We start from the raw sequence: 23,949 nt of genomic DNA, 5'->3' as shown, positions 1-23,949 counted from the left end.
CTGGAATTGCCAATTATTCTGGATGGTTCATGTGGTATCAGTGCTTCACTCCTTTTTATTGACCAATAACATGCCACTGTATGATATTCCACATTGCTTCACCCTTCACATGTTGGTAGACATTTGTGTGGTTTCTGTTCTCTGGATGTTATGAATAATGCTATATCATGAACATTTGTGTACAAAGTTTTTGTGTGAATACATGCTTTTACTTCTTTTGTGTATATACCTAGAAATGGAATTGCTAGATCATGTAACTCTCTATATAAAATGTTGAGGAACTGCCGTACTATTTTCTTCTTTCTTTTTTTTTTTTTAAAGATGTATTTATTTATTTTAGAGCTGAGATAGAGCACATGAGAGGGCGTGAATTGGAGTGAGGAGCGTGCAGAGGGAGAGAGAATCCCGAAGCAGACTCCCAGCTGAGCGCAGAGCCCTACGGGGGCTGGATCTCGCACCTGGGATCATGACCTGAGCGGGAATCAAGAGTCAGATGCTCAACCTACTGAGCCACCCAAGTACCCTACCACACTGTTTCCTAAAGTGGCTGTTCCACTTTACAGTCCCACCAGCCATGTAGGAGGGTTCCAGTTTATCCACTTGTTGCCAGTGCTGTTATTTGATTTTAGTCATCCTAGTGGGTGTGAAGTGTTATCTCATTGTGGCTTTGATTTGCATTCCGTTAATCACAACATCTTTTCATAAGCTTGTTGGCCATTTGTTTGTCTTTGGGAGAAATCTCTATTCAAAATTCTTTGGCCATTTTTAAACTGGGCTGTTTGTACTCTATACTGTTGAGTTGTAAAAGTTCTTTATGCATTTTGGATAGAAGTTCCTTATCAGATCAATGATTCACAAATATTTTCTCCCACTCTCTATGTTAATTTTTGTGCCACATTTGTCCAGAATTTGATACTATATTTGAACTAACTTTTTTCTAGGTAAACCTCACATAGTCCAAGTTAAAAATGGCACACACTTTCAGCAACAACCTGCTTGATGCCAGACACTGTGTCAGGTTCTTGGCACACATTACCACATTTAATTTTTATAATAACATTAAGGGGTTGGTATTATCCTTTTATTTTAAGGGAAAGGGAACTGAAACTCTGAGAATTAATTTGCTCAAAGCGACCCAACTAGAAGGTGATAGAATCTGCAAATGAGTCCCATTATTCTTGCTGCTTAGTCTGTTTTCTCTTTTACACCAATAGTTAGCTGTTTGAGTAGATAAGTGAACACTCAATATTGTGTTCATCTCTAATATGATTTGTGTTGGATAAATGCATTTCATTCCTGTTTTCTACCCAAAGTCATGTGAATAACAGTGTATTACATGTCTTAAGTCACATCTGTTTGATACATTTCCCTTCCCTCCCACCCTCACCCCCTTTCTTTCTCTTTCCTCATTTGCTTTTTTCCTTTCCTTTCTCTCCCTCCTTCCTTTTTCCTTTATAAGCTTATTCATTTGGTCCTTACTATGTTCTAAGTGCCTAAAGTGATGCATAAGGCACCCTCTGGTGCTGATACTCTAGCAGAAGAGACAAACCTCAAATGAATAGATAAGGATTCACTTAAAATACCACGTGAAATAATATAATGCCAGCGGTGATAAGAGTTACGAAGAACACAGCAAATGAATGACAGAGGGTTTGCTATTTTAGATGGATCCTCGGGGAAGGTCTGGATGAAGTGAGAAGGGAGTCACATGATTCTGAGGAGAGCCTCTCTTCCTGGCAGAGGGAGGAAAATACTTGTGATGACAGACATGCAGAGAGGAGACCAGTGTGGCTCTGTCTCTGCTGTTTGGCCAGTAAATGGACAAGTGCTAGCTTTGGCACAGGCATACTTTTACCTAAAAAAAAGCCTTTGTCCCTAAAACATAGTTAAAATATCTTTAAGCATACCTCTGTAAATGGATAGGGGAGCTAATATTTACCACAGAATGCTGGTGCTGTTTACCCACTCTCCCTGTTATGCCTGTGATGAACTTAACTTGTTCCAAGGTGCTAAGTGCACAGTGTTTAGGAGCTTGGGCTAGGGAACTTGAGTGCCCCCAGTTAGTTGTGTAACTGTCTTATTCTTTTTTTTTTTTTTTTTTTAATTCTTAAATGGGTGCATTCGTTTGCTAAGACTGTGGTACAAATACCATAGACTTCATGACTTAATAGAAATATCTTTCCTCCCAGCTCTAGAAGCTGAACATCCAAGGTCAAGGTGTTGGCAGCATTGGTTTCTTTGGAAGGTCTCTCTCCTTGGCTTGTAGATGGCTGCCTTCTCTCTGTGTCTTCAAGTGGCCTTCTCTAATTTTTTTGCTTTTGTCCTAATCTTTTCTTCTTCTTCTTCTTTTTTTTTTTTTTTTAAGATTTCACTTATTTATTCATGAGAGATACAGAGAGAGAGAGGCAGAGACACAGGCAGAGGGAGAAGCAGGCTCCATACAGGAAGTCTCCAGGATCACACCCTACGCTGAAGGTGGCGCTAAACCGCTGAGCCATCCAGGCTTCCCCCTAATCTTTTCTTCTAATAAGGACACCAGTCATATGGGTTACTCTACCCTAATAACCTCATTTTACCTTAGTTATCTCTTGAAATATCCTATTTTTGACTATAGTCTTATTCTGAAAGGCTAGGACTTCAACATGATTTTGGGGGGTGAGGGGCACAATTTAGCCCATAACATCGATGAAAATAATAGTCTCTACTATCTAGAGTTGTTCTGAGAATTAATTGAGATAATATATGGAAAGCCTTAAAGGAGCTCCTGGCACAAGGTGAGTGCTGTTCAAGTGAGCTAAGTAAGAGTATTATTATCCTATTTTGATCTAGTCATGCCTACATGGTGAGTTTGTTGAGGGAAGAAATGTAGAGATTGTATCTTTTAATTTTATTATTTTTATCTATTATTTTGAAAAAAATCTGCCAGCGCCTAGAATAATCTTCACCATTTTAGCTTCTCAGGACACATTTGCTGAAGTTAAACTTTTCATCCCTGGTGGGAGGAACATCACTGGCACATATCTCTCATTATCACTCTTTTCTTCTTCCCCAACTAGCTTTGCATCCCACCATTCCTCTGCTTCTTAACTAGATTCTAAATTTCACCTTCAGGCATTAAACTAGCAATAACCAAGTTTCTTTTACAGCCATAGCATGCTTTTTTTTTTTTTTTTTTTTTTTTTTTTTTTTTACCCCCTAGAGAGATTTGGAAATTCCATTTACATAAAATGTTAACTATTGCCTTGCTTTTGACACGTACCAATCCTGCATGCTAGTAAACCTATAAGACATCAATTTTCAAACTTGTTAGGGCAACAAGCATGCATGATTCCTTTTCTGGAATGCAGAGGTGAGCCAGAGAAGAAAGTCCCTTTTGCCGAAGAGCCTGATACAGTGTTCCTGAATTCATTGTTCTGAAGCAGGGTTTCCTTCTTACTAAGTATTTCACTTATGAAATCCTCAGCCCTTCCGTCATGGTGCAGAATAAGCTCTGGAGCAGCTCTGCCTGGCGACAGAGAAGCAGCTATCATTACTCTAAAGGATGGAGCCTTACAATACATTTCTTAAAATGTTTCCTTAAAAAGTGAAGGAAACTTGAGTTAATGTCAGAAACTGGCGTTAAAGTGTTTCATACAGGCCAAGGGATTAGACCACCATAGAGACCAGTCTTGGCTCACTCTGAAAGCCATATTTACTCTTTATTTCTATCCACATATCTGGTTTGCTGAAAAAAATAGAGGAGGGTTAATTACCACCAAGTTACACAATTAATTTTCTTTAAGACATGTAACAATTTTCAAAGAATTCTGAAAACATTGTTTTTTTGGAGAAATGAATCTCATCTTCTATGTCCTGACTTTGTTCCCAGTAGAAAAACCAGGATAATGAAGAACAAAATCTTTTTTGCTTTTTAAATGAAGGGAAATACCACTTTTATCTCATGGTGTTTCTAAATATCATTTGCCAACTTTTTGTGGGTTAAAATTGCCACTACCCCTTGAATATATGTGTTGTGTCTTAACGGTTTTCACTAGTTATCCTTTGCTCTTTTCCTGTAAGTGAGTTTTTAAACTTCTGAGCTATAAAACAACACATAACTGTTGGGACTACCAGGACCCAAATTGGAATTTGGAGGAACAGGGATGGCTGATTCATATTGGTTATATGACCATTACATTTGTCCTTTGTAAGCTGATTTATTAGGTCTGTATTCTAGAGTATGTTTTATTCTGCTCCAGTGGCTATGAATGAATTCTTTGATGGTGGCTTTTTGTCACATGCATCTTTCATGGTTCAGGGCACCTAACCTGTTGGAATATTCTCCTGTTGAAGAGTTTGCTTTTATATCTAGTGACATTTATCATTATCTAAGGCCAGCTGCCTGACTTCTCTTCAGGGCTCTGTTTATGGGGTTTGAACATCTATAAATGGAAACACTAGCTAACCAGAAATTATCGCCAGGGCTTTCTGATAGTGTCCTGAGCTCTCACAACTTGGAATGTCCTGCAATATCTAACATGTAAGCACGTCAAATCATTTTCTAGACAGAATCTGAATCTTTTTCTGTTTCTCTCTCTCTCCCTCTGTTTCTTTCTCTCTCTCATTCAGTTTCAACATGGAATTTGAAAAGCATGAAAAAGGAAGCTTATTAAATAAGAATTTAGAGGAGAAACTGACGGTAAGATGTGTGAGATTTAGTGTACACAGATTTGTAATGTAATTGACATAGTAAAAAAAGCAGCTGTCACAGATTGGAAAAGTTGTACTAACTAGCTTGTATTTCCATATTTTTTTCTGGTTAGCAGCCTGAAAATTAACGAGTTCCATGGACTTTGCTGGACACAGTGTAATAAAATTATTAATAAAATTTCAATACTAGAATGTGGACGAATTTTATTTTAAATGATGTCGTTTGGCTCCATTTTTAAAATCAGTATCCATTTATTTTGAGCCCTTGTTTATTGCTTCAATAACGAAAGATTATTCCATTTATTGAGCTAAAGCTTAGCAAATTCTAGTTTCCTTCAGAGGTACTAGGAATATGTGTCAAGAAAAATATATTAAGTATTATAGACTATTTTAATGTTTTATCAAATCATTTAAAGGACATCTAGCATAAGGATAAAGTTTACTCTTCAGAAAGGTTTTATTATTTTGCTATGAAAGTTGTGAAAGTAAATTTGCCTTGATGCTGAGGAATTACATGTCAATGCACTGTATATATATTTGCACCAACGTAAAATATACCATAGACTGGTATAGTGGTAGAATGTGTTGCTCGTGGTTCACCCTATGGGTTTAGAAGGCTAGTTATGTTTGTAAGTGTACTGTGGCTACAGAGTTAATGTTAGAACAGGGCATGGCTAATTTTAACAACAGTACAAGTGGCTGAAAGTAAAACTACATAAACTTTGTTACTTCTTAAAATCATGAGAATGCATTGCTCTGGGTGTTTGAAATACCCAGATTTATGTACTCTTAATATTTATGTACTCTTAATGGTACTGAAACTTGAAAGATGAAAAATCCTGAAATGTATTATAATTTCAAAGCCTTGAAGAAATATATTGAATTAAATGTAACTTTTTCTTAAAGGATTCAGATCATCATTTTGAATATTAGCTGTGGATCTCTGTTCTAGGTGGTTGTCTAAACATATATTGGCCACGGACTCTTTGGTTTTTTGACTATTTTGAAAAGCTATGCATTATTATAGAACTAACTAGGGGTTTTGAGTTAAAATGTTCTGGGTGACAGTGCTCACTCCACTACTTCAGATTATGAGTATGGGATTTTGTTTAAGCCTTCAGAGTCTTAGTTAATTCACTTGTAAGATGAGGAGTAGTAATACTAATTTGAAGGATGTCATGAAGATTAAAAACTATAATGTTTGAAGATTCCCTGGGTTGCACCCATTATTTTCCAACTATTTTTGGCTTGACTTACTTGGAGAGTGTACACTCAAAGTTTATTAATATAGAAAGAGAAATCCGAAATGCATTTCAAAATAAAAGGAAAACTTGGATATGCTTACTGTAAAGGCTTAGTGATTATAAAACCATTATGGAACTAGATAGAGAGTAAATAAATACATAAATAAAGAGTTGCTATGAAATTAGTATAAAATTTGATCCACGGGTCTCTGACAATCTTTTACGGGAAGTTTTGCAAATAAATATAGTGCACATGGGGCAAGTAAACAGAAGTGGAAGTAGTCTCTTATCAATTGGGGTGATTTGATGTACACACATTTCACTTCCTGGAGGGTCAGACATTCTGCATTCTGGACTCACCTTAAACACAGGTGTGACTCTAGAAGCGAGCAAAAACCTCTCCTCAGAGGAAGCAGCTGTCACAAAATTCATGATCATTACTTTGGAGGAGAGATCCAGGGCTCATCTCCGATTAAGTTTCAGAGGAGTGGAGGTAAATGTGGGACAGTTCAGAAGTTATAGGAACAAACATCTAATCTGTACTGAGAAGAGAAGGTTCTCAGGGAGGGAAGGAACACATTAAAGTTAAGTGGTGTGGGCAATTGCCTCTACAGGCAAACAGAGCTATAGATGTGACTCAGATATCTTTCGGATAAAGGAATTCTGGTAATACTGTTATCAAGAAAAGGTCAACTTATATTTGACATCTCTAAGAGAGCTGGGAAATATATATCTTAGAATGTTTATAGTAGAAATTATTGTGGTTAACACTTTGGCTGTTCATGTGGATAAACATCTAAAAACTTCAATGTGTGTTGTGTTCCTTAGTACTATCAATGTAATATAGTATGACTGGCTAGGCTGCTGTAAATAGTTAAAACACATTTTTGTAGAGTTCATGAGGTTCTGAAAATTACTAAATTTATTACAAATAATAAAGTTTATAAAAATGGTTTTTAAAAGGAGAAAATACTTTTCTATTAAAATATTTAAATATGTATACATTATAATATTGCTGAATTATAATATATATCTTTTTTAAAATTAAAAGTATGCTCATAAAGATTATTATGAACAATGTTATGGAATATATCACACAGTTAAGAAATTTATGTGATTGGCTTTATTTGAAAAAAATTCCAAGGTGAGGTCTACAGCAAATAAGAAAATCAACAGTCTGCAGATTTTTAAAATGTCAGTTTATTCTATCCAAAGAAATAGACAAAAGTAAATAGGATTTTTTTTCCTTCAAGATTTTATTTAAATTCATGTCAGTTCACATATAGTATAAGTTTCAGGGGTAGAATTCAGTGATTCATCAGTTGCATACAACACCCAATGCTCATTACATCAGGTGACCTCCTTAATGCCAATCACCCAGTTACCCCATACCCCCAACACTCCCTCCAGCAACCCTCAGTTTGCTCCTTATAGTTAAGTGTCTCTATAGTTTGCCTCCCTCTCTGCTTTTGTCTTATTTTATTTTTACTTCTCTTCCCCTGTGTTCATCTGTTTTGTTTCTTAAATTCCAGCTATGAGTGAAATCATACGGTATTTGTCTTTTTCTGATTGACATATTTTGCTTAGCATAATATACTCTACTTCTAGACACGTTGTTGCAAATAATAAGATTTCATTCTTTTTTGGTGGCTAATATTTCATTGTGTATATATACCACATCTTCTTATCCATTCCTCAGTTGATAGATATTTGGGTTCTTTCCATGTTTTGGTTACTGTAGACATTGCTGCTATAAACATTGGGGTGAGTGTGCACCTTTGAATCACTCTTCTTGCAGTCTTTGTATAAAATACCTAGTAGTACAAATGCTGGGTGGTAGGAAGTTATATTTTTAACTTTCTGAAGACCTTCCATACTGTTTTCCAGACTTGCACCAGTTTGCATTCCCACCAACAGTGCAGGAGGGTTTCCCTTTCTCTGTATCCTTGCCAACACCTGTTTTTTCCTGTGTTGTTAATTTTAGCCATTCTGACAGGTGTGAGGTGGTATCTCATAGTAGTTTTGATTTGTATTTACCTGATGATGAGTGATGTTGAGTATCTTTTCATGTGTCTGTTAGCTATTTTGTATGTCTCCTTCTGAGAAATGTTCATGTCTTCTGCCCATTTCTTAGCTGGATTATTTGTTTTTTGGGTGTTGAGTTTGATAAGTTCTTTATGGATTTTGGATACTAACCCTTTATCAGGTTTGCTGTTTGCAAATATCTTCTTCCATTCTGTAGGTTGCCTTCTAGTTTTATTGATTGTTTCCTTCACTGTGCAGAAGCTTTTTATCTTGACAAAATCCCAATATTGCATTTTTGCTTTTGTTTCCCTTGCCTCCAGTGTTGTGTCTAGTAAGAAGTTGCTGTGGCTTAGGTCAAAGAGGTTGCTGCTTGTGTTCTCCTCTAGGATTTTGATGGGTTCCTATCTCACATTTAGGCCTTTCATCCATGTTGAACTTATCTTTGGGTATGGTGTAAGAGAGTGGTCCAGTTTCATTCTTCTGCATGTGGCTGTCCAATTTTCCCAGCATTATTTGTTAAAGAGACTGTCTTTTTCCAGTCGGATATTCCTTCCTGCTTTGTCAAAGATTAGTTAACCATAGAGTTGAGGGTCCATTTCAGGATTCTCTGTTCTTTTCCACTGATCTATGTGTCTGTTTTTGTGCCAGTACCACACTGTTTTGATGATTCCAGCTTTGTAATAGAGCTTGAAGTCCAGAATTGTGATGCCTCCAGCTTTGCTTATCTTTTTCAGGGTTGCTTTGGCTGTTCGGAGTCTTTTCTGGTTCCTTATGAATTTTAGGATAGTTTGTCCTACCTGTGTGAAAAGTGCTGGTGGTATTTTGATAGGGATTGCATTGTGTAGATTTCTTTGGGAAGTATAGACTTTTTTTTTTTTTTTAAGTATAGACATTTTAACAATGTTTGTTTTTCTAGTCCATGAGCATGGAATGCTTTTCCATTTCTTTGTGTGATCTTCAATTTTTTTCATAAGTGTTCTGTAGTTAATAAACTTCCTTGGTTAGGTTTATTCCAAGGTTTTTTAGGTTTTTATGCAATTGTAAATGGGATCGATTCCTTGATTTCTCTTTCTGCTGCTTCATTTTTGGTGTGTAGAAATGCAACAGACTTCTGTGCGTTGATTTTATATCCTGCAATTTTGCTGAATTCCTTTATCAATTCTAGCAACTTTCAGGTGGAGTCTTTTGGGTTTTCTACATAGACTACCATGTTGTCTGCAAAGTATGACTTCTTCCTTGCTAATTTGGATGCCTCAGTAGGGTTACTATATATCTAATATGTACACTTAATAGGGGTAAGAGAACTGCTACCATTAGCTATCTACTTTTTTCCCCCTCTGAATTTGTTGCTCTTTGGAGATTAAAAGTAAAGATTCCTGGGAGCTTGACAATTAAAGTTGCATCAGTAGGTAACAGATAAGAAATATTATACTCAAATCCTTCAAAATGTCCTAAATTTATCAATCCCATCTAAATTTTTCACCAATTGGTTGATATTTTCCCAATTTCTTAAACATGAAAAAGAAAACTCAATTAGCATGGATTGAAAAGGACATTCTCATCCCTTGAAAAACCAACATATTGAGCCATGCTGGATATTTTAGTCCTCTCTGATCCTGCAAAGTCAGATTACACTAAAGGTGATTTTGTGGGGTTGCAGGGAGAAAGGAAACTATTTTGTAACAATACAGTTCTGTTTGGTTCCACAATAAACCGTGTTGGAGCTGAATGGATCTTTTCTTTTTCTTGAGGCTTGAGTAACCATTGTATCATGTGTTCCCCAAAGTACATTCCTTAGAATTCTGATTTTCTAAACTGCTCCATGAAAAGAGGTTCTGATCTATGCTCAATAGTATTCATGAAACACTATGTACAGAATGAACTACACAGCCTTATTTCTTTTGGAGACTCATATTGTATTTAAACACAGTGAAGGCCATAAGACATTTTGGAGGTTAATCTTGTATTTCTTGTACTCTCTACCAATGTAATGCATTTAGATGTGTGCACACAATGATAGTGAATATTCTAGCTAGTGTTCTCTGGAACACATTTTAGGAAGTGGTGTGTCAGTATGTTACTTGTCTGATTTTATTTATGAGGTTCATTTTCAGAATAATGATACACAGAATAATAAATTTAACCTGGGTAACATTTATCTCTGTAACATGAAGTTATTTCTGGAATAATGTTGAAAGTAAGTATATTTCTATTTAGTATGTTTTAATAGCTAAGTAAAATTAAGGCAGGACATCCTCACTATTTTCCAAAATCTTTTCCTTTAGATTATTAAATACATCAACAAAGAATTTCACTTATGTTTATCTTCAACTAAAATTTCTTAATGAAAAGGAAAAATTCATGTATTAGCATAGTAAAAATGGTCATGCACCTCAGGATATTGAGATAATAATGTTTTCTTTCTTTAAGAGATGATAAAAACAGATTTTATGCATAAATCTAGTAACTTCTATTACATTAAAATAATATGTCTCAAGAGACAATTCTATCTTCTCAAGTAATAAATGTTCAATAAATATCACAACAGTAGTAATAATGAGAAGGGTAAATCTTCCAATTCACTTTATATTGAAGCTTGGTAGAAGCAAACTAACATAGTCAATTTCTGAATGTCATAAATATTGCTTTTTTGAGTAAGAGAAATTTCTGAGATTGAGAAATTATGTCCTTTGACAGATTTTTAACAGGATCTATTTCATACAAGGAGATGAAAGCTTAAATATTAGATAACTGAAATTTTACTCTTTATGTTTAAAATTTTTCAACTTGTTTTGAATTTTGGGTGACAATTTTATCCAATGATTTGCAAATTTACCTATAATCTCGCAAAAAACATTATTCTCGGTTTCAGAAAAAAGAGATTGTACCAATTCTTTTTGATAGAGTGAAAGAGAAAATTGAAGAAAAATGTAGTTAAAATACACAAATGTAGAAAACTAGGCATTTTAGAATTCTGTGATGATTCAGTCAAGCACACTTTTAAAATAAGGTTCAATTAGTTATTCATAGCTTCATTAATACAAATAAAATTAATTATTTTCTAAGAAGAAACTTGTTAGCAAACAAAAAAAAAACATGGGACTAACATTGGTTATAGTTCCCAATGTTATTATCTGATAACAAGTCTGACTTTTGTTGGGGAGAGCACTTTTGCCGATGTAATCTAGCATCTGTTAGGTAGAAATGTCCTCAGAAAAAGCAGAAAGAGCCTTTCAAATCAGTGGACATTTCTGAATGACTTTTGAACAAGACAGGGTCCTATGGACTATAGTGGAAGCATACATGATAGAGAAAGCCTTGGCCAAGGCTATTATTGTATTTTATAATTTTTCATAGGTTATGAGGTAATAATGGTAAATCTTAAGTGTAGAAAAGATAAACATCCCTGATTCTTTTTTCTCACCTAGACTTGAGAGAGCAAGTCTATAATTATTCATCAGAAATGTCTTAACAATGGAACAATTGTAAAGTATTTTACATTGTAACATATTACATTCTGTCATAATATTGACTGTTGGAGGTCACTGAAAGGACACGACTGCTGGTTGACCCATGATGAGCTGAATTCCAGTAGTTGGAGGACCTTCTGCCTCCAGCCACTCTTTCCTTGGAATATACATTCTGCCTAATATGCCTGCGGGAGCTGTTTTCAAAGAAGTTGCCTTGAGAGAGAGAATAAGGTGTTGTTGAGACCATCTGAATGGCATAGTGTCTGAATCCAGTTAAGGCCTCTATATAGACTTTTAAGATTCTGGCTGTTGGATGTGGAGATCTACTCATCTTGTGACACCTAAGATAAGCTTATTAGTAAGTTCCTTGCTTATTAAACCCACCACCTACCAATCTAGAGTGGTCTACCTATTTGGTCTCTCCCAGCCCTCCATGTGTGGGGAGCAATATCAAATTTCACCTGGGAAGCTCCCAAGGTTTTGAATCAACAACTAAATAATCTGTTTTTCTAATTGTGCCTAACTATCGTCATTGGTAACAGGTACACAGTAGATACTGACATACTTGAAAAAAAGTTTGGACTGCTGATGCTTCTGATGTGTTATCTAGAGATGATTTTCAGTATGCCTTGAATGTTGATTCTGATCCATACATAATTCCTAATAAGACAACATCATATAATAAAATAAATGGTAAATTTAAGTTCATAAATCTCTGGTGGTCAGGCACTGGATCTATGTATCTTTATCATAATTGATTGCCCTGGATCCTTTTATACTAATTTTGGTAATGACCAAGGAAGGAAATATGAAAACAAACAAATGAACGATGACATCTCCTTTCCTTTGGCATTTGAATTTTTATTTTAGAAAACTCCTTATATTTCTCTGCCATTTGTGAGAGTGGATCAATGACTTCTGCTATATTCTGGATTTTACTAATAAAATTGCCTTGGGTGTCCATTTTGTGGGAAGGATCATTTTGATGGTAGAGGATGTGAGTTAATTTGTCCCCAGACTTTAATTCCTCTATGATGCTGCCTCATGTTTGTTTTTATGTGTGACATCATCATGCAGAATGGTAGGCATTTGGGCATCTTTAAGAAGGCTGCTGGTCAAGGAAGCCTGGGTGGATCAGCGGTTGAGCACTTACCTTTGGTCCAGGGTGTGATCCTGGAGTACCAGGATCAAGTCCCATGTCAGGCTCCTTGCATGGAGCCTGTTTCTTCTTCTGCCTATGTCTCTGCTGTGCTCTCTCTCTCTCTGTTTCTTGCAAATAAAAAATAAATAAAAATCTTAAAAGCAAAAGCAAAAACAAAAAAAGAAGGCTGCTGGTCTTCTTAACATGTTTGTGGTACATATGGTGCATTCTGTGTGTCTATTTGATAACTCTCTCAGGATGGCCCATTCATCACTAGTAAATTTTGAATGTATTAATCCCTTTTATCCAGAGAGGGCTAGAGTTCTGTAATAAGTTGACATCCAAAATACTCTGGGGAAATAGTTATTTTCAAAAAAAAAACCCAGATGGGCAATAATAAAAATATTTTATGGTAAGTGCCTCAGTAAGTATCCTTCAACTGAAAGGCAAATGCAGGACATTCCAAATTAGGATTCTGTGAATTTCTGAACTCAGTGTCAGTTCTGAATTTTTAGTAAGATTAATTTAGTCCCATTTCTTAGGGAGATAAGAACTCTCTGAGAAATCAATAAAGGGGTTGTAGGATTGATCAGTCAACACCAGGTATTGTAGAGTTCACTGGTTAAGATAATGTTCTTCAGAGAACTGACCCATCCCTCCAGCATTATGAGTAATAAGAAGATTCTGGTTTTACCCCAGGTGAAGTATAGTTGCAAAGAATAACCATGAAATGTAATCATTTGGCAGATCAAAGTGAAAAACTAAATAATTGCTCTTAAGTCTCTTTTGCATAAGAAATAATTCCACTTTAACTTCTCTCTTGCCTCCTTTTAATAGAGCCAGTAACAATTTTTAAATACTTGAAGAATCTGTACCTTGAAATTAAAAAAAAAAAGGAGGGGGATCCCTGGGTGGCGCAGCAGTTTGGCTCCTGCCTTTGGCCCAGGGCGCGATCCTGGAGACCCGGGATTGAATCCCACATCGGGCTCCCGGTGCATGGAGCCTGCTTCTCCCTCTGCCTATGTCTCTGCCTCTCTCTCCCTCTCTCTGTGACTATCATAAATAAATAAAAATTAAAAAAAAAGGAGGGAGGAGATAAGATGCCATGGATGATTGAGACCTATAGAATATTACTAAGCGATAGGAATTGAAATCTTAATGGGCATAATTGCAGAATGAGGTAAGACAACAAAAATGATGAGTTAGCGTAGGTGTGCACACAAGTGTTCTGAGTGCCATTTAACATCTACGAAAACCAAAATAAAGAACCTGTGCCTTTGGGTGTGTGTGCGTTCTTCTGATTCCTAGGAATAGGTCTTCCGTCTCTTTTTAAGTGCTGTGGAGTGTGGTAAAAAGCATGTTGTATCTGAGTCTAGGAGACCATTTTGGTGTTAAGGTTCTGTTTGTGTGACCTTAGACAAATCACGTAATCTTTGGTCTCCTTCTTTACAGGCTGAGAGGTTGGTTTGGAGTTGCAAGGATTGCTGTGCTCGCTAGCATTTGAGAAGTCTGTAAAAAGTGTCTTTGGGCTGTGTGGTTATTAAATCCTTTCCATACCAAACAATGCCTACTTATACAAACATTAGAAACTGAAATAGATTCTATTTTTTGTGTCACCACTGACCAAGTGTAAAGTCAAAGTCCTTATTACTAGATTATTAGATTTCTTTTAGTATAAAATTTCACAGCTCAGTACTCATGAATTGAATTGCACTTTTTTTTTTTATGTTTTCACTGAGAAGTCACAAAGATTTAATAATGGAATCATGGGTGAACATTACAGACTAGATAAAGAAAATAATATATAAGTGCCTTAATATTAATGTCAAAATATTGCCAAAATCAAGCATTCTATTCTTTCATAACACTACAGAAAATAAAGTAGATGCTGAGTTTGCATCAGGAATAAAAATTTAGGATGCAGAAGGTCTGCATTTTAAGTGTTATTTTTAAGGTGATTTCTTAAGCTCTTTCTCATCCCCCTTTGTAGTTCTTACCACTCCCCGTGCCTGACACAGATATCTCGGTCCCTGTGCAATTCTAATTTTAGTCCCTTTGCATCGCTGAAGGTTGAGGAAAAAGTGGACTGCACCCGAATGGCAGAGTCCTAGCTACCATTTCCATTTTTCTTTTTTCCTTCAAGAATGATGAGGGCTGTGTCTGTTAGCACTCAGGGACGGGAGGGAAGAGTAAAGTGAAACTGATAAGGATCCAGATTTCTACTTTCTGGTTCAAATGAAGTTCTTGAAGCCATCCAGTCCTTTGAAAACCACTGCTAATTAAAGCAGTGTCTGCTGATAATGTAAGTCTGGGATGCACTGTTTGAATGGATCTTTTGATACAGCTCTGGGTGTTGGTGAATAACTGAAGGGAGATGGATTGCAGGCTTTAGGCGAACTGTGCTTTCACACTGACATTCATAACACACTGTACGTGCGGCGAAATATTTTCTGGGTTCTCCTTGTGGGAATTACAATTACTTACATATCTAGTTGTTCTGCTCCAACTCCGGCTCCCCTCAGGGAATGACAAATAGACTGTTGTATTAGTGATGTAATTACATTACAGAGTCATGGGCTTTATTTTGCTACACGATCTTCATAAAAATAAGGAGATGATTTTTTTTTTTTTTTTAAATGGTGAGAAGATGTCTGTGGTTTAATTGCCGGTTTTCTCTTCCATTTGTAACCTAAAAATTTCTCAAGGGTACTTTCATCAATTCTCTTCTCAGTTAATGGGCGTTTCCTTGCGTATGCAGCTTCTGGGGAAGACGTCACCCCAAGTTTGTTCTTCAAAATAGGCCTCCTGCCCTTGTGGATGTCAGAATATAGCAATTCAGAGACCACCTCATGCTTTTAAACACTGACTTTGATGACATTCATTTTGGGAGCAGATGATAGAGCCCAGAAGATTGCTTTCCTAAACCTGTAATAATTTCTCTGGGATGTCATGCCATAGTGGGAGCCTGAAGGAGGAAAATGTCAGCATGAATTAATAAGCTTATCACAGACAGTGGGGAGTTCTTTTAGAATGTGTGAAGGAAACATGGGAAATATAATATTTTTGTTCCTATTTTGTTTTTTGTTTTTTTTTCCCGTTGAGCTCAGCTTTCAATCTGGAGATTCCTGTATGTTTGTTGTTTTATCTGCTTCTGCTTATCCATCTATCCATCCATCCATCCATCCATCCATCCATCCATCCATCCATCCTGGGAGCTCTCTGCTTACAGCCTCCTAAACTCCTAGCTGCCTGGACCTCTTCATATGGGATACGGAAGGAGATGAGGGAGTTGGTCTTAGAGATTTGCAACCCAATTACCATCAAGACCTTTGTAGAATTTGCCTGCGTTGAGTCTGGAGCACCCTCAGGGTTTGCAAAGATATTTATTAGCATTCCTTCTTGACTGCAGCTCCGCTTTGGAGCATAGCCATACACCTTCATCTCCTTTTCATCTTCCAGAAATTTACAATATACTTTTTCATGCTGACTGCTCTCCCCTTCCAAATCTCTCATTGTCGTGGGTTTATTCTTTTCAATTCTTTTACTTTCATTGTAATGGGGTCAAGAAAAGGATGTGAGAGAAACTTCTGTATTCCATCAGCCATCTTGAACCAGAAGCCCCTTGATTTATTTTTAAAGCTCATCCTCAAAGCTTTGTGCTTTCAGCAGGTGTTGAGTGTCATGGAACATCTTTATTCTTCTTCATTGACAGCTAAATGGCTTGATGTGGAACTGTTGCAGAGGCTAAGTTAAATGGCATGCCAAACGATATTCTGAGCACCTAACTAAAAAAAATATTTGATACCATTTCTAAAAGATTAAATGTTGACAATAAAGAAGGGTTTAGTTTTTACCCTTCTTTTTTGTGACAGTGATTTTGGTGATTAAATAGAGTGAGGGTTCAAATCTGGGCTTTTGTGTGTTCAACCTATATGACCTATAGTTTCCTCATCTGTAAAATGAGATGTGACTTACCTCCCTGGGCTTTTATAAGTACAAAAAGTGAGGAACTATTTGAAAAGCATGGTGCATCAAGAAGCCCTTGGAAACTAGTAGTCATTAGAGATATGAGAATCATAGTGGTGTACAAGTTAACTTCTTGTGTCTGGGGAAACTCAAGGCTGTTTGTCTCTTCAGCCAGACTATGTGTCATTTCAAACTTGACTGCTAGGCCAAAGGCCAAGTTTGCTTTCCCTTTAGGAACAGTGCCATCAACCAACCTTTAATTTTTTTTTCTTTTTAGGATTTTGTTAAATAAAATGAGAGAGAGAAAGAGAGCCAGAGCAAGTGAGCATAAACAGGGGGAAGCGGCAGAGGGAGAAACAGACTCCCTTCTGAGCAGAAATCTCAATGTGGGACTCAATCCCAGGACCCTGAGATCATGACCTGAGCCAAAGGCAGACGCTTAACTGACTGAGCCACCTAAGTGCCCTTAACATTTAAGTTTTAATTTTATGTCAGTCCTGTGAAGACTCACAAAGATTCAAAAACGAGTCTTTAAAACATGGTGCCTATTTCTGAAAAACATTATGGCCCAGTCTCCGGGGAGAATAATTATGTTACACGCATTCAAGTACTATATACATATAGGAATAAATGGCTACATTGTGAGGTGTAAATAATTAGGACCAGACCTATTATGTGGCTCATATAGTTAATAAAAATTATACCAGTAACAGCTAAGCTTACCAAAGCAGGATATTTATAGGAGGGGAAGAATATACGTAAGTAGAAGGAGAGTTAAGGAAGGCATTGTGGTACTGGAGCATGTGTGTAAAATATTCAAAAGAAGAACATAAATATGGTTGATGACACTGTCTGATTCAGAAAAGTTTTAAATCAAGAAACTGTTTTGTCAGGATATCATGATTTATGTCTCTTACCTTCATCTGGCATTTTTTCTTCCCTGCACATAAGATATTTTCCCAAGAAAGCAACACTTCCAACAGTTAATTATTATTTTTTTTTTACCTAAGAATTTTTCTATAAAGCATACAGTTTCATATACTACAAGTAACACTGTAAATTGGTACCACTTTTCTAGAACATAATACTAATGTGTTAAATATTTACATACACACTGGCCAGACAATTTTACTCTTGGAATCTGTTTGGAATAAAGAAATATACAAATATTTAGTTATAATGATGTTTATTACAACAGGATTTACAAAAGTAAGAATAATGGATATAGTAGGGGAATTAAATACTAATCTACTATAAAATACGAAGAAATTTAAGGAGAGGAGGGTAGTGGAATATATATCACCTTTTTTTCAACAAAGATACAGATATTATCAATGATTCTTTTATGGACCCTCCCTATTGGCAGACCGCTAACATGCAATCGGTAAATATGTTTCTGCAGTACATCTCTTTGAGCTAAACCGTAGAATCTTAATCATCCAATAAAGGCAACAGTATCAGGGGCTGAATTGTATTTTTCAGTTTTACTGAAATTTTGAATAGCTCAGTGATTTTTTTCATAATAAACACGCATATTTATGACTCTGCTGAATTGATGAGATTGTATCAGAAAATTCAAGGTAAGACTTCTTCATTTGAGAGGAGATTTATAGAAACCTTGAGTGCTTTCATCCTTTTGCTTTAACAGCACTACCAGCAGACTGCAAACTCCTCTAGGTCAAGAGCATTATTTTCCTAGCACCTAAGGCTGTGTCTGATACATGGGAAATGGTAGTCATGGATGAGCTGCATAGTCATGGCTTTTACAAGTCTCTGTGAGTGCATGTATCATGCACTTTATCTGATTTGATAAGTGACAGGGATTCCAAACTGATCAATCAAGTCAATCACTTCAGTGAACTTTTAACCTTATCAGTTTTACTTGTGAGTAGGAATGGAAAGTATTGTCTTCCATGAAATCTCTGTGCAATGTGAAGAACACTAAATACCAGTATGTTTGATATTGGCAGTTAGGCAGAGACATCAGCACCCTCCACTCAGAGCCCAGGACCTTGGTGTGGACATAGCCAGGTGACCATGACATTGGGGGCAGAATTGCAGATTTGGGCATTGGTAATAGCACTGCCACATTGTGACAGCCAGAATGTGATAGGAAGAAAATGGCAGACTCCATATGTTAGCCAAAGCACTAATTCATGGAGGTTGTGGAAATTTCTCAGTGTGTTGAAGTACAGTCATAGAGATACTATTTTTAAACACCATATTTAATGATTAACTTGACCTAATTTTAGCCCTAAGAACAGGATATACATACAATTCTCTTATGAAAATTAAGTGCTACCAAAAAAATGGCATTTATTTAGTATGAGGAATTTTCTAAAATTCTTTACCATTGGCAGTTATGATTAATAAGATACTTAGGAAATAAATAGAATCTGCATTACCCTTTGAGGATTTTTGTGTTTATTTTTGATGAGTTTTTATTTTTCTTAGACTCTTTTTCTTATTCTACGAAATTCCAGTTCTGAGAGGTAGGTTCTCCTCAATCATACTCTGCAATAACAGCAGAAGAGTATGGGCGAGCTAGAGTGGAGTACTTCTAGATATCGGGAATTTTAGTGCATTTGGTTTTGGTTTGTTTTTATAATACTTGAGATATAAAGGGGATTATATTTTGCTTCCCCATGTATTTAAATTCCCCAGGTAAAATTTTAGGTTGATACTTAACAATAATTGTAGGAAGGAATGAGTTTATTGTCGTTCTAAAGGCAGTAAGCATGCTGACATTTTTCCAATTACTCTTTTTTTTTGTTGACATTTTATCATTAATAATGAGATAGCTATTGGTGTTTCAATCCAGTATTCTAAATATTTTAAGATATTATTCTTACAAAGCATTTTTAATTGAATTTTTAATGCAACGCCAAACTTGAAAACCAAATATCTATTGACTGATAGTTTAAGATAAACTGCATAATTCTGCCTAGGTGATGATTTTGATAATACCTGGAGCATGTTTCACATTCCAAGAAATAGACAAAGCACTTACCTTGCTAGCATCACCACAGTTCTAGAAGGTAAATGCTATTATTTCCATCTTTTTTATTTTTTTATTTTTTTATTTTTTTTTAATATTTTTTTTTCAATTTTTATTTATTTATGATAGTCACAGAGAGAGAGAGAGAGGCAGAGACACAGGCAGAGGGAGAAGCAGGCTCCATGCACCGGGAGCCCGATGTGGGACTCGATCCCGGGTCTCCAGGATCGCGCCCTGGGCCAAAGGCAGGCGCCAAACCGCTGCGCCACCCAGGGATCCCTATTTCCATCTTATAGTTGAAATAACTGTCAAGTCAGTTGCCTAGGACACTTAGCAAGCCAGTAGAAGACTTTGACCTCAAAACAAGCTGTGTCCAGAGGCTGCTCTTCTTACCACACCTGGACCTCTCCCATTGATGGATCCAGAACCCCAGCTCCTACCCTATGGTGATTTCCTGTTTTCCTCAGAGAAAACACATACATGGTGTTTACCTCAACGCACAACAATAAAATAATAAAAACTGATACTTACTTCAAGGGAACTTTATTATTCTTTGTTGAAAGATTAGACTACCATTTAGCCATCGTGGAATGGAGTAAATGTTATGATTAGGGATTGTATGTGAGTAATAGTACTTCAGCATTCTCCTGCTAAATTCACTTAACACCTATTAAAACAATTTCCCTTTAAATAGGGAAATACATTTTGATAACATTGAATTTTCACTAGAAATATAATATCAGGAGTAGTCTTTCAAAATCTTGATAACTATTTTGGTATCTAACTTCTCAGTCAGCTATATTCTTGGGTCCTAGATGCTAAAGATTCTGATTCCAATTGCAATGAACATGGGGCAGTTTCCCCACACTCCTAAGCAGTTCTCAGACACAGATGGTTGTTCTATAATCCAACTAAATTTAATATATATTTTTTTCTGCAAATGTTTAATTCTAGTAAGTAAACATATGGTGTAATACTGGTTTCAAGAACAGAATTCAGTGGTTCATCACTTACCTACAATACCCAGTGCTCATCATAACAAGTGCCCTGCATAAAGCTCATCATCCATCTAGCCCATCCCCCACTCAGCTATCTCCATCAACCCACAGTTTGTTCTCTATTATTGAGTCTTTTATGGTTTGTTTCCCTCAACCTCCTCTCTCTTTTCTCCCCCTTCCCATATGTTCATTTGTTTTGTTTCGTAAATTCCACACGAATGAAATCATATGGATTTGTCTTTCTCTAACTGACTTATTTTGCTTAGCATAATACACTGTAGCTCTATCCATGGCACTGCAAATGAAGATTTCATTCTTTTTGCTGGCTGAGTAGTATTCCATTGTGTATATATACTGCATCTTTTTTTTTTTTTAAGATTTTATTTATTTTATTCATGAGAGACAGAGAGAGGCAGAGACATAGGCAGAGAGAGAAGTAGGTTCCTGCGAGGAGCCTGGTGTAGGACATTGTCCGAGGACCCTGGGATCATGCCCTGAGCCAGAGGAAATTCTCAACCACTGAGCCACCCAGGTGTCCCTATCCCTATACCACATATTTATCCATTCATCAGTCAATGGACATTTGAGTTCTTTTCATAGTTTGGCTACTGATAATGCTGGTATAAACAAACATTGGGGTGCATGTGCCCCTTTGAATCACTATTTTTGTATTCTTTGGGTAAACACCTACTAGTAAAACAGTAGTAGCTATCCAGTAGAAATCCAGTAGCAGCTGGATCCTAGTTCTATTTTTAACATTTTGAGGAACCTCTGTTTTCCAATTGGTTGCACCAATTTGCATTCCTACCAACAGTGCAAGGTTCCCCTTTCTCTGCATCCTTTCAACACCTCTTGTTTATTGTGTTGTTAATTTTAGCCATTCTGACAGGTGTGAAGTGGCATCTCATAGTAGTTTTGATTTGTATTTACCTGATGATGAGTGATGTTGAGTGTCTTTTCATGTGTTTGTTGGCCATCTGGATGTCTTCTTTGGAAAATTGTCTATTCATGTCTTCTGCCAATTTCTTAGCTGGATTATTTGTTTTTTGAGTGTTGAGTTTGATAAGTTCTTTACGGATTTTGGATACTAACCCTTTATCAGGTTTGCTGTTTGCAAATATCTTCTTCCATTCTGTAGGTCCTTTTAGTTTTGTTGATTGTTTCCTTCACTGTGCAGAAGCTTTTTATCTTGACAAAATCCCAATATTGCATTTTTGCTTTTGTTTCCCTTGCCTCCAGTGTTGTGTCTAGTAAGAAGTTGCTGTGGCTTAGGTCAAAGAGGTTGCTGCTTGTGTTCTCCTCTAGGATTTTGATGGGTTCCTATCTCACATTTAGGCCTTTCATCCAAGTTGAACTTATCTTTGTGTATGGTGTAAGAGAGTGGTCCAGTTTCATTCTTCTGCATGTGGCTGTCCAATTTTCCCAGCATTATTTGTTAAAGAGACTGTCTTTTTCCAGTCGGATATTCCTTCCTGCTTTGTCAAAGATTAGTTAACCATAGAGTTGAGGGTCCATTTCAGGATTCTCTGTTCTTTTCCACTGATCTATGTGTCTGTTTTTGTGCCAGTACCACACTGTTTTGATGATTCCAGCTTTGTAATAGAGCTTGAAGTCCAGAATTGTGATGCCTCCAGCTTTGCTTATCTTTTTCAGGGTTGCTTTGGCTGTTCGGAGTCTTTTCTGGTTCCTTATGAATTTTAGGATAGTTTGTCCTACCTGTGTGAAAAGTGCTGGTGGTATTTTGATAGGGATTGCATTGAGTGTGTAGATTTCTTTGGGAAGTATAGACATTTTAACAATGTTTGTTTTTCTAGTCCATGAGCATGGAATGTTTTTCCATTTCTTTGTGTGATCTTCAATTTTTTTCATAAGTGTTCTGTAGTTTTCAGAGTACAGATCCTTTACCTCCTTGGTTAGGTTTATTCCAACGTTTTTTGGGTTTTGATGCAATTGTAAATGGGATCGATTCCTTGATTTCTCTTTCTGCTGCTTCATTTTTGGTGTGTAGAATTGTAACAGACTTCCGTGTGTTGATTTTATATCCTGTAATTTTGCTGAATTCCTGTATCAATTCTAGCAACTTTCAGGTGGAGTCTTTTGCGTTTTCTACATAGACTACCATGTTGTCTGCAAAGTATGATTTCTTTGTTGCCAATATGGATGCCTTTTAATGAAACTAAGAGCTGGTTCTTTGAAAGAATTGATAAAATAGATAAACCCCTTAGCCAGAGTTATGAAAAAAGAAAAGAGAAAGGACTCAAATAAATAAAATCATGAATGAAAGAGGAGAGATCACAACCAACACTACAGAAATATAATTAGAGAATATTAGAAAAGTATATGCCAATGAATTGGGCAATCTGGAAGAAGTGAACAAATTCCTTGAAACATATAAACTACCAAAGCTGAAATAGGAAGAAATGGAAAATTTGAACAGTTTCATAACCAGCAAAGAAACTGAGTCAGTAATGAAAAATATCCCAACAAACAAAAAGTCCAGAGCCAGATGGCTTCCCAGAATTCTACTAGTCATTCAAAAAAGAGTTAATACCTATTTTTCTCAAACTCTTCCAAAAAAATTGAAATGGAAGAAAAACTTCCAAATTCTTTCTACAAGGGCAGCATTACCTTGATTCCAAAACCAGACAAAGACCCTACTAAAAAGGAGAATTAACAGGCCGGTAACCCTGATGAACACATCTGGATGTAAAAATTCTCAACAAGATACTAGTAAAATGAATCAAACAGTGCATTCAAAGAATTATTCTCCAAATGAAGTGGGATTCATTTCTGGGCTGCCAGCATGGTTCAATATGCACTAATCAATGTGATACACCACATTAATAAAAGGATAAGAACCATATGATCCTCTTAACAGATGCAGAAAAAGCATTTGACAAAATATAACATCCATTCTTGATAAAAAATTTCAACAGAGTAGGTATAGATAGAATATACCTCAACATCAAAAAAGCCATATACCAAAGACCCACAGCTAATATCATCCTCAATGGGGAAAAACTGAGAGCTTTTCCTCTATGGTCAGGAACAAGACAGGGATGACCACTCTCACCATTACTATTTCACATAGTATGGGATGTCTTAGCCTCAGCAATCAAACAACAAAAAGTGTAGAGAGCAATATGGAGTGTCTCATATCAAGCAGGAGCCTGTGTCAGGCAGTGATGGAAGTAGTTAAAGATATGCACCTACGAGGTATCTCTGGGACCAGCATCAACTCACACCCCAGAACTGATAAGAGGGACCAGAGGAGGTCTGCAAGGGCCCAAGACTGATTAAATCCCTCTAAAAGGAGAGGATTTTGGCAGCAAAGTGTCAGACTCTTCAGAAATGACCCCTCTGTGTCTGACCATTTACAAGTGGCAATGCTGCTGACAAGGCTCTGCCTGACTGATCC

At 36.5% G+C, this 23,949-nt stretch overlaps 1 protein-coding gene across 46 annotated transcripts in view; it reads left to right on the top strand.

Annotated features, from left to right (window-relative positions):
* Nucleotides 1–23,949, top strand: part of MLIP (muscular LMNA interacting protein) — a 263,432-nt gene that overhangs the window by 4,324 nt on the left and 235,159 nt on the right. For 30 of the 46 annotated variants that reach the window (XM_072832578.1, XM_072832573.1, XM_072832596.1 and 27 more), the window contains one exon: nt 4,609–4,678. The exons of 1 other annotated variant lie outside the window; for it this stretch is intronic. In XM_072832578.1, coding sequence (XP_072688679.1) covers nt 4,609–4,678 — 70 coding nt within the window. Of the gene's footprint in view, nt 1–3,235; nt 4,679–6,284; nt 6,427–23,949 lie in introns of those variants that run through there. 15 more of the 46 variants (XM_072832597.1, XM_072832592.1, XM_072832593.1 and 12 more) reach the window with 6 other exon arrangements.

The sequence above is a fragment of the Canis lupus genome, chromosome 7, assembly GCF_048164855.1.
Source record: "Canis lupus baileyi chromosome 7, mCanLup2.hap1, whole genome shotgun sequence".
In the NCBI taxonomy this organism is placed as follows: Eukaryota; Metazoa; Chordata; class Mammalia; order Carnivora; family Canidae; genus Canis; species Canis lupus.
The sequence above is the reverse complement of the archived record's forward strand: the minus strand, read 5'-3'. Positions and strand labels throughout refer to the sequence as shown.